A 13,350-nucleotide genomic window follows, 5' to 3' on the forward strand; every position below is an offset into this window, starting at 1 on the left:
CTGGTGTTGTGGCTGCTGGTTTGGTTACAGCATCTCAAAGTTAGCAATGTTCTATCCACTTGCCTGGTCTTTACCTTTGGGCGCCGTGTGCAATGAGGGGACCAGAAGGTTCTGCAAGGGGAACAATGAGTGGGTGACACCCTGTGGAATTGTGTGTTTCTTACAGAGTGTGAGCCAGACACTGGGCCCAACTGTGGAAATTCTGCCCTCTGGAAACCCTGAGGCTCTTAGCAAAGTAGCAAATAAGATTGTACAGTTTCCTGCCTGTTGTCAGAGCTGTGGATAAGAGAATTGAGTTTTTCCTTTGTGGTGAGTCTTAAAAGGTTTTTTTTTTATTTTGGTTCAAGGAAACTTACATTTTATTCCACTAGAGCAGCAGATCTGGATTTCTAAGTGCGTGTTGAAATAGGCAGGTACAATACTTTTATCACTTTGCTTTATTTCTAGACACAAGACACAATGTTTAATTTATCTGGGAACAGGAATAACAGTTATAGCAGGGTCCTCAATGGGGAGGTGGTTTGCTCCCCAGGGGACACTTGGTGGTGGTCTTCTAGTGCCTTTTATCTGACTGTATAAATTGGCCATATTCATACGAATGTTAGCACTTAATGTTTTTACCCTCAGATGAATTTCACCTTTAATTTGATAATCCTAGGGATTTTGAGAGCAAAAGGGCTCGGATGGTTAAATGCTCAAACATAAGTTGTATTTATAGGAATTTATCCCACATGGGATCTGCAACATGGATTTTCCAGGTGTCCAAGAACCTGCACATGTGTGTGGAGGGGAGTGGGGGTGGGGCCAGGTGGATGGAGAGGGTTCATGCCCCTGTTGGCTGCCTTTCCTTTGTGGTAATAAATAAGCATAAAGAGGAAAGGTTTGCTCAACCTCTGGTTTGGGAGGTCTTGGTCCAGGTTCCGTTGGCCCTGTGGCTTCTGGACCTGTGATGAGGCTCCCATCTTGGCAAGAGCAGGTGATGGAGGGTGCTGCTCACCACGTGGTGCCAGGAAGTGGAAGGGAGAGGAAAGGAGTGGCAGGGTCCCAATGTCCCCGGGACCTAACTTCTCCCCCAGGCCTCTGGAGGCCCCACCAACTCCCAGAGCTCCTCAGGCTGGTGACCACCCTCCATCTGTGGGCCCTGGGAGACCCTCGTCTGAACCACAGCAGTTACTGAGCACCTGCACCTACCCCAGGTGCTGACAGAAACGAGGAGGGAGAAGGACACATCTCTTACAGCAGGTGACAGTGTGGCAGCCACCTCTGTGTTACCTTTACATAGAGATTTCTCCTGTTTTCTCTGGATTCCTTTAGATCCAGAGCTAGTAAACTGCAGTTGACTGTCTGATTTTCTAGAGCCCTTGCAGTCAGAGTGGCTTGCATTTGTGATTTTATTTTCTGAGATGGGATCTTGCCATGTTTCCCTGGCTGGTCTCTAATCCCTGGGCTCCAGTGACCCACCTGACCCAGCTGAGTAGCTGGATGACAGGTGCATACCACCATGCCTGGCTTTATGATTTTTTTTATTGTCATTTTAACAGCATGTGCTCCTGAGGTACAGTCGGATACCTTTGAACACATGTATGCAGTGTGTGACGATAAGATCAGAGTAACAACGTTCCACCCCCTTAAACGTTATAAAGTTGGTTAATATGTAAGACGGTACATACTTGAGTGTGATATTTCCACACACATATGTGATATGTGCTGACTGAGTCAGGTCGTTAGCGTTTCCGTCTCCTAACCGTTCCTCTGTTGGAGCCTGCAAGCTCCACTCCTCCAGTTGTGCATAAAACACGTGACAGCTTATTGTGAGCTGGGGTCCCTCCCAGTGCAGTAGGAGGCTGAGACCTCATTATAGGAAACAACTTCACAAGAAAAATATTTAGTAAGGTGTGAGTGGCATTTAAACTTAAATTTCAGGGCCCACATGAAGCTCTCGGCCATGCCCGTCGCCTGTGGCTGCTTTGGTCCTGTAGCCGTGGGGCTGAGCCGTGGCCCCTGAGAACCCAGCCAACCACCTTCACGTTGGGTCCATCACAGGAAAAGCTGCGGAGCCACACTTCCAGCTGCAAGTTTCTGAGCGTTTTGAAATACAGATTTACACACACCCATGAGAACCGTCCTTCATGGAGGGAATGATTCACTAAGAGCCACCAGCAAATGAGGCTCAACCTTCAAATCATGTGCCTTTGAAACATGGAAAGTGAGAAGGTTCAGAGAGACGCAGGGTGCAGAGGGTGGGGTGGGGGTTGGTGTTTAAGGGCGACAGAGCAGGAGAGGAGAAGGCGCTGGGGACAGGTGCGGTGATGGCCACACCTGCAGTGTGCTTGGCACCCACGAGCTCTGCAGCTACAAGGGCTGAATTTTCTGTGTAAACTTCGCCTAATTTGAAAGATACAGTTCCACGAGTTGTGAAGGTCCCATCGGAGGAGCTCGTTCAGGGAACAGGCACACGTTCGTCTGTCCCCCTCACACCGATGGCGACTGCCTTCTTCAACAGCTGCATCTTCACCACGACCCTGCCAAGGGTCCTTCTTGATCGTTTCCCCCCACATCTATTCTGGCTCTGAGCAGTTCACCTGTCATTGCAAAGAAAGGCCGCGAATCCCACAGGAGGGACAAACCACCCCCCGGGAGAGGACAGGCTGGTGATTCCTGTCTCACTGACATTCCCAGCCCTTGCCCGCCTTTTCCTTCTGGGTCGCTCCTGGTGGCTGGGTCTCTCCCCTGTTGTGCCCATAATGGAACTATTCGGGTTGGTCGCTGCCCGGGCTTTTCCCGCCATCAGTGTCCTGCAGGAGACCTGGCCACTGTCTCCTGGTGGCAGGTGATGTGAACCATCCACTTCCTCTCGCCCCCTCCTTGGGCCTGGCCGCTGGTCATTGGCAAGGCTAATCTCCTCCACGTGCTCTCTGCCCTCTGCCCTCTGTCATCCTCCTCCACAGGCCATCCACCTTCCCGTTCCTCTCGTTTCTGTCTCTCACTATCTACACAGTTCCCGCCCCAGCGATCCACTTTAGCAGCCTCTTAGCACACGACCTGCAGTGTGGACCAGATGGGGGTCCCCACTCACTCCCTCAGAGGGACGGACAGAAAGGAGGTTGACATTCTCAGGACAGTTCCCTTTTCCCCGTATTTGATGATTACTGTAGGCCAGGCTGTGAGAGGGTCCAGTGGCTTCCTGAGGGGCCACGGAATCGGAAGGAAGGTACCGTATTCCTAAGTTCCTGGGACTAGGACACGCATAACTTGAGGGGGTCGTTCTGCTCACCACAGGGCACAGTGTACTTCCCTTTTGTAGAGCAACCTACTTCCCTGATGGCTCATACCACCCAACGTGGAGAAGACCTGCAGTAAGCAATGGATATGGCTTTATGTGACATTTTTGGTTAGTTATTTCAATAGTTATTTAGAGAGGATGACTAAGCTATTGGGTCACTCTGGGAGATTGGCTAGTGACAATAATTAATATGTGAACAATGTTTTTTTTCTTGAAATTTTTAACCCCATTCAGAAAAATCTTTGTAATAACTCACTATACCCTGACTCTTCTCCCCTAAAACAGAAGACTTAACATGCACACTGGGGCATAAAGTTATTTTTTAAACATTTATTTTCTAATTATTCTAATGAGTTATATATCAGGGGCATATAGTTCTTAATGTCAAGCATTTTAGTTCATGACATGTCTGACAACCCGAATATGTATATCTTTGCATTTCTTATCTCAAAGTCCTCACTTGCATTTTTCTTAAAGCCAGACTCATTTTTCTACAGCTATTATTTTCATCAAAAATCCAAGAAAAGAGTTCTTTGGTAAAATTTCAAGCAAGTACTCTCTTCTCTTGACAACCTAAAGAGTTGAAAACACAGGTATCACCTTGCAAAAGACAGGTAAGAGTGTTTACGTCAGCAACTTGACCAAACCAGGTAAAGATCATCACTCAGAAGCATTCTACCACTGTGCCCCTGTCATTTCTATCTTCATAATTTTACAAGACGGACTCTGGGTTGCTCAGTTTTTGTAGCCTCCTGCTGAAATCAAGTGCTTTCCATCCTCCCTTGTCTTTAAAATATAGTTGCTCCCATGTACCATGTCTCCGAGGACTTGACTCAGTTCTGCTGTTATTGCCCCTCTAGTTTCTTATTCTTTGAACATTTACTGAGCATATCCAGCTAGTTATACTCATTCTTTGGGTATATATACACTGATGTTTTAGTCAGTTTTCTGTTACTATAATGAAATACCCGAAACTGGGTACTTATAAAGAAAAGAGGTTTATTTACCTAACAGTTTTGGAGTGTGACAGTCCAACCAGCATTGCACTGGCTCTGGCTAGGTCCCCTTGGCTACATCATCTCATGGTGGATGCCATCACAGTGGTGGGAATGCATGGGAGAGACAGAGACCATGGTAGGACAGGAGGCCAGGGTGAGGGGAGGGCCAGTGATAAACTCCCACTGGGTCCCACCTCCTGAGGTCCCACCATCTCAACACTGCCACACTGAGAACCACGCCTCCAAGACACGAACCCTTGGGAGAAGAACCGCACCCCAACCAGAGCAACTGATGTCCACCCCATCTATAGTATTTACCATGCTACTGAAATTAATCTTCAGTATTGCCTGTTTTAGTAATCTTTAAACTAAAAGCCATCAGGTTTCATTCAAGAGAGATTTTATGTCACACACATTTTTTTTTTTTGCCCAAGTCCATTAAAACTCAAATACAGGGCCTGGGGATGTGGCTCAAGCGGTAGCGCGCTCGCCTGGCATGCGTGCGGCCCGGGTTCGATCCTCAGCACCACATACCAACAAAGATGTTGTGTCTGCCGAGAACTAAAATAAATAAATAAATAAATTCTCTCTCTCTCTCTCTCTCTCTCTCTCTCTCCCTGTCTCTCTCCCCCTTTCCTCTCTCTTTAAAAAAAAAAAAAAAAAAACTCAAATACAGTGAGTGAGGCCATTTTTGAGAACCACTTCCACCCTCTCTGTTGTCAATTTGCCGATGACTTCCTTTGCTTTTAGAATAAAATTCACGATGATCGGTAAACCTGTGCCCCACTTACCTCTTCTCATATCCTCTCTCCCCTCCGTAGGTTCCAGCCACTCTGCCTCCCTCACACACACTTCAAAGCTGAGCCCCGCCTCAGGGCCTTTGGTTAGGATGTTCTCCTGCTGGTGATGCTTTTCTTTTCTTTTCTTTCTTTCTTTCTTTTTTTTTTTTTTTTGTGGTGCTGGGGATTGAACCCCAGGCCTTGTGCATACGAGGCAAGCCATCTACCAACTGAGCCGTATCCCAGCCCTGATGCTCTTCTTTCTACCTCTTCACCCTGGCCCTTCCTGCTCCTAGGACCCAATTTCTAACCTCATCATTAAGTGGCTGGTGTGATTCTCCCACCACAGGGAGACTCTTCCCCCTTAGCTGCAAAAACCACCTTGGAGAGAACAGAAGGAAACTTCTAATACTGCATGCTATGTTTTCCTTCGACGCCCACCTGAAATCAAATTGTTGTGTGTCCACAGGTTTCTCAAAGACAGACCCTGGGCTACTATGTTCACAATGTATTTAGAGGAGAAAACAAGTTTCCTTCCTAGGCTGGGGCCTGAGAAATCAACTAAGAATGACAGACGAACAGGAGAAAAGGCGCACTTTGTAAGGGCCTTTATGTTTTTGCAACATGGGGGTGTCACAGAAAGCAATGAAAGCATGAGGAAATGGTTAGATATAGGGTAAGAGGTAACAGGGTGAGCAATCCTGGAGGAATGGCTGAAAGACAGACCTAAGGTCTAACTCCAGTAAGTGCTTGGCTGTGGAGGCCCACCCACCAATTAACAAAAGGTGAAGGAAGGTGGACTTCTAGGGGCAGAGTAGACGCAAGGTAAACGCAGTGTAAATTTAGACATCTATCAAAGCAAATCTTTCCATATCATAAATTTCTGTACAAAACAATCAGATATATCAGTACATGCATTTGCCTTTTTTCAGTGAAGTTTGAATAGTGACCGCCCAGGGGCTTGGCTGCTGTGATTGGCTGCTGCTCAGCCAATTACTACAAAGAAGTACACTCTACCTTAGGCTGACTACTAAGCTAGGTTGCCGTTCATCATCTTAAGGACTCTGTATGGAGGTCCCCTAGGGCCAAATTTAGTTTGATTAACAAAAGTGTGGTTTCTCTATGAACAAAACCTGGGTTAAATTAATGTAACATATCAAGGGGTCCCAAAACATGGTGATATTCATATAGGAATTTGGTGTATTAAAAAGGAACATTTCAAATTACCGAAAGACTGAAAGAAGGTTTTATAAATGCTCTTGAATCATTGGGTAATTATGGCTAGATGAAGAAAAGGGATTTTTATGGATATCAATGATGCAAATCAAGACAACAGATAAAAAATCCAAGTGGGAGACACGTAAAGGTGAATACTACACCCAGGTGAATACTACACATGATTAAGCAGTAAGAGAAGAATTAATTGGAGGAAATGAAAAAATGCTGTTAGATTAAAAATTGAAAAGTTGACAGCTGTATTTCATAGTGACTGTAGCATTAGGAGAGAGTCTCTTGACTTTGAAGGAAATCCCACATTGTAACTTGAAATCAGACTCTTAGATTTGAGTAGAATTTTCTCAAGGCCACTTGTTAACTTTAGCAAATGTGAGTTAATACTCAAAAAGGCTTGTTACTCCCACAATGAAGTTTCTCTCTGGACCCACGTAGAGAGCTCCTATGTGGCCTTAATAAAACGACATAGCACTTGGGGACAAAGATGCAGCCCAGGAGCCCTGCGCTGGAGGCCAGGATGGAGAAGACCTCCACGGCCACCATGGCCTTGCCCTTGGTGCTGTGGTACACAGGGAGGAAGGTGAGCCAGACACTGCAGAACCCCAGCATGCTGAAGGTCAGGAACTTGGCTTCATTGAAGGTGTCAGGCAGGTTCCTGGCCAGGAAGGCCACCGTGAAGGTCCCCAGGGCCAGGGAGCCCAGGTATCCCAGGGCACAGTAGAAGGCAGTGACTGAGCCCTTGTTGCACGTGATGATGATGTGGCCATGTTCAGAGTGTGTGTCTGTGTCCACAAAGGGAGGAGAGGTCCCCAGCCAGACTCCACAGAGAGTCAGCTGGATGAGGGAGCAGCTGGGAATGATGAAGTTAGGTGCCCCTGACACCAGCCACCGCCTCATCCTTCTCCCTGGGACAGTGACCTTGAAGGCCAGAATCACAGTGACAGTTTTGGCCAGGACCGTGGAAACTGCCACAGTGAACACCAGTCCAAATGTGGTCTCCTGCAGGATGCAGGTGGCTGTGCTGGGACGGCCAATGAAGAGCAGAGAGCAGAGAAAACAGAAGGTGAGGGAGATGAGCAGGATGTAGCTGAGAGCCCTGTTGTTGGCCTTGACTATGGGGGTGTCTCTGTGCTTCACAAAGACCCCAAGGACAGCAGCTGTGAGTGCAGAGAAGCAGAGAGCCGTGCAGGCCAGAGTCTTCCCCAGGGGGTCTTCATAGGCCAGGAAGGTCACCACCTTGGGGAGGCAGCGGTTCCCCTCACTGTTAGGGTGCTCGTGTGCGGGACACTGGACACACCGCTCTGCATCTGGGGAAAAAGCACAGGTTCACTGTTTCTTTTCCACAAAATCCTCACTTTTAAATTAAAGGAAATGGTTGTTTTTGCACTATCACGGTGAGAACAGCTGCCTGACATAGTCCTGAGATATGTAGAGAACTTCCTCTCTTCCTGACTCCACGAGAAGACCACACCCACTCCAATGGGATCCCCACAAGTTGTGGGCTGAGGTAGCCCCCCCTGGGCTGCGCAGTGTCCCCAAGGACCTGGCTCTTCCGCCCTCTCTCTGCCTGCCCACAGTCTTGCTCCTGTTGAGCCCCGGGTTGACACACTTACGACATTTACTGTTCCCCTAAGAAAGCTCTCCTGGTTACACCCAATGGAGAAGTCAGTGATGCAGCCCTTCTGGTACATTCTACCTTTGTCACTACCGTAATTTCTGGTGATAGTTTAAAATTTTTCCTCATTGGAAATGATCATTTCCTGTGAATATTTTGGTCTAATTTTCCATATAAGTACTGAAAAGAGAGTGATTGAAATATCTGAATTTTGAATGGGAATATATGGCTGCTATGTGATTGTTTTTATATTAATTGATATAGTAATGTGGTTACTGAAGAACAGGGCATATCTTTAAACCTTTCTGTTCATTTAAAACAGACAGTGTGGGTGGCGACCCTCCTTTGTGAGGTGGTGGGTCATGGGTGTCTTGTCCTGGGTGCCCTGTGCTCACACCCACTCTCACAGCAAGGATGCAGCCTCTGCCGTGGGCTCACGAATGGCCCTGTCTGTGCTTAGATCTATTTTATGATGGAACCAGCTGGCAGTTTCCCTGCTGACAGTCTGATTTAGGTTTCATAAGAAGTGCTCAGGCAGTAATACAGAATTCCAGACTAACTGACAGTGGCTGTTTCTCATATTCCTGGAGATTCTCCTTCCTTGTCACAGTGAACAGGGCTCCTGGCACCTGTCTCCTGGCTCCTGGCATCATCTTGTGAGGGCCTGGCACACACAAGTGTGTGTATGTTGCATAATGGGTGCCGAGCCTGTGTGCCTTTATTTCTCTTTCTTATTTTACACACTTATTTGGTATTTAAAAAAAAAATTCAATGTGAGATTTTGTTAGCTAACTTTTACCTGAAGACATCTATTGACTTTGCCATGTGATTGAAATAAAATGATTCTTACTGTTAAGATGATGGCAATTGAACAGTATTTATGGGGGCTCAAGTCATTATAATGTGTATTATTGATATCTTGAAAAACACAAATATTTTTGAATGAGTAATGCTATGTTTTCTATTTTCCAGGAATATATTTAATTTAGACATAAAATTCCTGAAATTGGAGATGCGTATAGAACTTATCTTCAGGGATCCCAGATCGTGTCTTGTTAGGATGCTGTGACTTCATATTTTCACTTCTTCCTTTTCTTGTTCTATGTTATATAATCTGACATTATAGCTATATTTATATTAAGTATGTGTGTTTGGCACAAAACTGTTCAGAGTTCATGACATGGCACAAAACAGAATAGAATTTTTTATGATGATTTATATACTTATCATTTGGTATGCAAAAGTGTTGGTTTCAAGGCCTCCGTGCACCCCCCAGGGAGCTCTGTGCATTTGACATCTTACACGCATGGACAGACTTTGCCTGGTGCGCTGGGAAATCTCAGATGGACACTGTCTCACCCGCACTGATGGTCAAGGACTGTGACCACTGGATCAGCACCACAGGGGTGCCTAACAGGGAAAGCCCTGCTGACAGAGCTGACACCTAACCGGGTGGCAACTCTTTTCCATGTTAACACGGAAAGAGTGAAAGAGTGAGTGAGCGGGAAGATGGAGAGCAGGGTGCGCTGTGGCCCCAGTGTGAGGCCAACAGCCTTGGTGTCCTCACTTAGGACTGGTCAGAAGGCAGAGTGACCATGGGCTCCTCCCGCATCACCTACCTGTCTGATTGGAAATGTGTCCCTCTGGGCAAAACACACAAGCAAAGCAGCAGACGGGCCTTCCTTCCTGGGGGATCTTCCTGAATCCCGGGGGACAGCTCTGGCTGCACACAGATCGAGGAGTCTGAGGGAAAAGAGCCGCAGTCATGATTCTGCAGATTACCTGCGGCTTCAAAGGTGTCCCTGAGTCTCCTAAGAGATCCTTGATGTTGGCAGGAAGTCCTCACCACAGCGTCCACCACTCCCACCGTGTTGACATGGCCTCGGCTTCTTGACCTGGATACCTGTGCTACCTTGACTTTGTTTTACTAAATATTCTCCAGGTTCCTGGTCATTTTCTTTCCTGCATCACCAGCTGAACCCCAGCCTTTTCCCTCTTTGTATTTAACCTCTTCCCCCAGAGCTCTGGGATACAAGGTTCTATGTGCCGATGATTCCAAGAGTTTCTACGCTTGATGGTATTTTTACCAGACCTTCATCCTTGGTTGGAAAAATGAAACCAAAACTACACTGGGATTTCTTCTCACTTCAGTTAGACTGGGAGTCATCTAGAACACACACAACATTAATTACTGGCAAGAATGTGGAGGAAAAGGTCCATGTATGCACTGTGGGGGAAGTTGACAATTAGTACTTTTACAGATTCCGCAAAACCCAGATGGAACTACTGTATGACTCACCTATTCCAGGTTATAGCAGCATAATTTACCATAGCTGATTATAAAATCAGGGCAGGTGCCCATTAACAGACACAAGGATAACAAGTGTGGCAGATATACATGATGGAGTTTTACTCAGTCATAATGTTGAGTGAAATTATGTTATTTGTTGGTAAATGGCTGGAACTGGAGAACATCATGCTAAGTGGAATAATCCAGAGTCAAAGTCAAGGGTTGAAATTTTTATTTCATGTGTGGAGAGAGGCTGGGAGGTGGGGAGAACAAAAATAGCAACTTACAAAAATAGAAGGGAGACTACAGAGAAGAGAGGGGGATGGACAGGGAGGAGGGGCAGTGGGCATGGGAAGTATTGGGAATGAATTCTGTCAGTCTGCTCTGTCCATATGTGAATACACCCCAAATGAACCCGGTGTTCATGTGGAAGTAGAATGCATTCATTAAAATAATAATGAATGACTATGACAAGAGAATGGAAACCAGTAGAGTAGAGCAAGGGACAAGGAATCGGGAGGGGGGAAGGGAGGCAATGGGGAAGGAGACTGATGAACTATGCTGTGGCCATGGATGAATACGGCATAATGAATCCCAATATTAGGCATGCTAAGAATGAACCCATAAAGCAAAGTAGGAGTACTGTTGACAGTAGCTGCTGAAAGGAGCAAGGTCAAGAGAGAAGTGATGAGAGGGCATTAACACCATGGCTTGTGTCTATTCTGCTGTGGGCATCATCATCCTGGCGTGGATTGTTGGTTGGTTGGTTGGTTGCAGTGTGGGGGACTGAAGCCAGGGTCTTGTGAATTCTAGGCAACTGAAATACAATGATGTTATACTCCTAGGCCATTTTTATTTTTATATTTTGAAATGGTGTCTTGAAGAGTTGCTCACACTGGTCTTGAACTTGTGATCCTTCTGCCTCTGCTTCCCAAGTAACTGGGATTATGTGCATGCACCACCCCACCCAGCTGGGCACCACTGGTACCAATGAACAATGCATCATGATTGTTACTTCAGTCTCCTGGAACACTGGGTGGGATCATCCCAAGGCCAAAACCTGACATAAAATCTTGCCAATACATTGGGATGTTGAGTAGAAGAAAGGCTGAGGACTGAATGGTATAAAATGCCAAAAGAGGATGGGAATGGTCTCTACAAAGATGTGAGTCCACAGTTCACTCATATTCATAGGGCATAAAAGCATAATGAAAATCCAGGCCATATTTAATAAAGGGTTTCAGGATCTGTGGAGGGACATTTTTGGTATTTATTCATCTCCATTGTTACCCCTTTATCTCCATTCATTAACTTTGTTCATTTCATTCTCTCACTTGCTGTTTGAACTAATTACAAAAACTAAAAAAGCGATCGCTTCTATAAACCTGCTCTTTGTATAGAGCTCAGCTTAAAATATGCAAACGGAAGAAACATACTACAAGTACAGATGGCAGGGGTGAGTTTAGTGCCAGGTTAAAGGTCACGGTCAGGCTCATCTCAGGGCCCCATCCAGATCCCTCCCATGTACCCAACACTGAACTGGGATCGTACCTCTGTGAATCCAATAGGCCATTCTATCATCTCCTCACTGATGACCAAGCCTTGACCCAGTGGACTCCTGGGGACAAACTCTCCTACTTTAACCAGCAGCCCAAGACCAGCAGGGAAATTCACAGCGTTGTGGATGTCATACTGGGCCATCTGGCTGCTCTTCTCATCCAGGGAGATGTGGTCCCCAGCGCTGTTGGTAAACCGGATGTTCTTCAGGAATGGATGCAGCTGCAGGAGGCAGAGTTGGACATGAGGAGTTCATCCAAATGAAAGATGGAAAACCATATGTACCAGGAAGTCCTTCTCTTCCACCTCCCCTCACTCTGAAGTCACTGGCATTAGTGTCTCGGTTCTGTTTGGTGGCTACCATCTCATGGATTCAACTGGGAAAAACCCTTCTTTCTCTGAAAACAATGTTGGAGTGAATGAATCCAGTCAAAAAAATTCTTGGATGATGTCACCAGGGTGGCCTTGGCATGGACTCCTTGCAATCTTGACCAATCAGATCCATTTAGGGCTTCTCAGGAGTCAATCTTTGCACACTGAAATGGTCACAACATGGACTGATGTATTGCTGGTGTTAGTAGCATGAGTGCATGAATATGTCAAAAATCATGAGAATGTTTCATTGAATATGAGCATTGCTTATGTGTCAATTATACTTCGATAATGATTAAGAAAGCATGATGTGAGTTGTTTTCTCTCTACGCCCTCAACCTTTTTTTGGAAAATGTCTCCATCTTGTAATATTTCAGGTAGTGGTCTTTGCCTTAAAATAGAAAAATTGAAACTCCAGTTTATAATGATTTTTCATAGAGTATGGTAACACTGAATCTCTGGGATCCGTGACACTATGTTGGGAAGATAAATGCCTGTTGTTCTTTAAATAAATGTTGTGGGGCTGGGGATGTGGCTCAAGCGGTAGCGCGCCTGCCTGGCATGCGTGCGGCCCAGGTTCGATCCTCAGCACCACATACCAACAAAGATGTTGTGTCCGCCGAGAACTAAAAAATAAATATTAAAAATTCTCCCTCTCTCTCTCCCTCCTCTCTCACTCTCTCTTTAAAAAAAAATAAAATAAAAATAAATGTTGTTTAAGTCTTCAGTTTTATGGAGCCGAAGCATTCTAAATAATCCACAATTATGTCATTGAGTTTATCTTGTTAAAGTCAACTAGTTTTCTTAGAATCACATCTAAATAAACTCAATATGGCATATCAAATATTATTGTTAGTCAAAATATACAGATGGTAAATTAAACTCGATGGCATAACATTTCACACGTACATATTTAACCACCTCTGTAAATGAAATTTAATTGATTTACTTGATAAATTTCATTAAACAATTTGTCCCTTTTCATGAGAGGTTATAAATGTGTTCCTTGAATGGGTTATGAATTCAGATAAGCCAGGTGGAAATTCAGAAAAATCCATACAGGACCCAGGGAAATAGCCTGAGCTGACAGGCATCATTGGTGGCATAACATCTAAAAATGGAACCATAATCCCTTTCCCAAGCTTGTTCCAAATTTTTGATAAATAGTGATGTCAAAACCTGATTCATTCTCCAGAGTCATTTTAGGATACTATGTAGGAGCC

General features: G+C 45.5%; 1 protein-coding gene across 1 annotated transcript in view; it reads right to left on the reverse strand.

Moving 5' to 3' along the window:
- Positions 1–6,677: 6,677 nt before the first annotated feature.
- The window catches only part of LOC308645565 (uncharacterized protein), a gene marked incomplete at both ends in the record, with an annotated part of 43,396 nt that continues 36,723 nt past the window's right edge, over positions 6,678–13,350 (reverse strand). The window contains 3 exons of the mRNA XM_081287772.1: positions 6,678–7,600; positions 9,528–9,651; positions 11,750–11,977. Coding sequence (XP_081143898.1) covers positions 6,678–7,600; positions 9,528–9,651; positions 11,750–11,977 — 1,275 coding nt within the window. The remainder of the gene's footprint in view (positions 7,601–9,527; positions 9,652–11,749; positions 11,978–13,350) is intronic.

The sequence above is a fragment of the Spermophilus citellus genome (genome assembly GCF_964194105.1).
Source record: "Spermophilus citellus genome assembly, chromosome: 3".
NCBI lineage: Eukaryota > Metazoa > Chordata > Mammalia > Rodentia > Sciuridae > Spermophilus > Spermophilus citellus.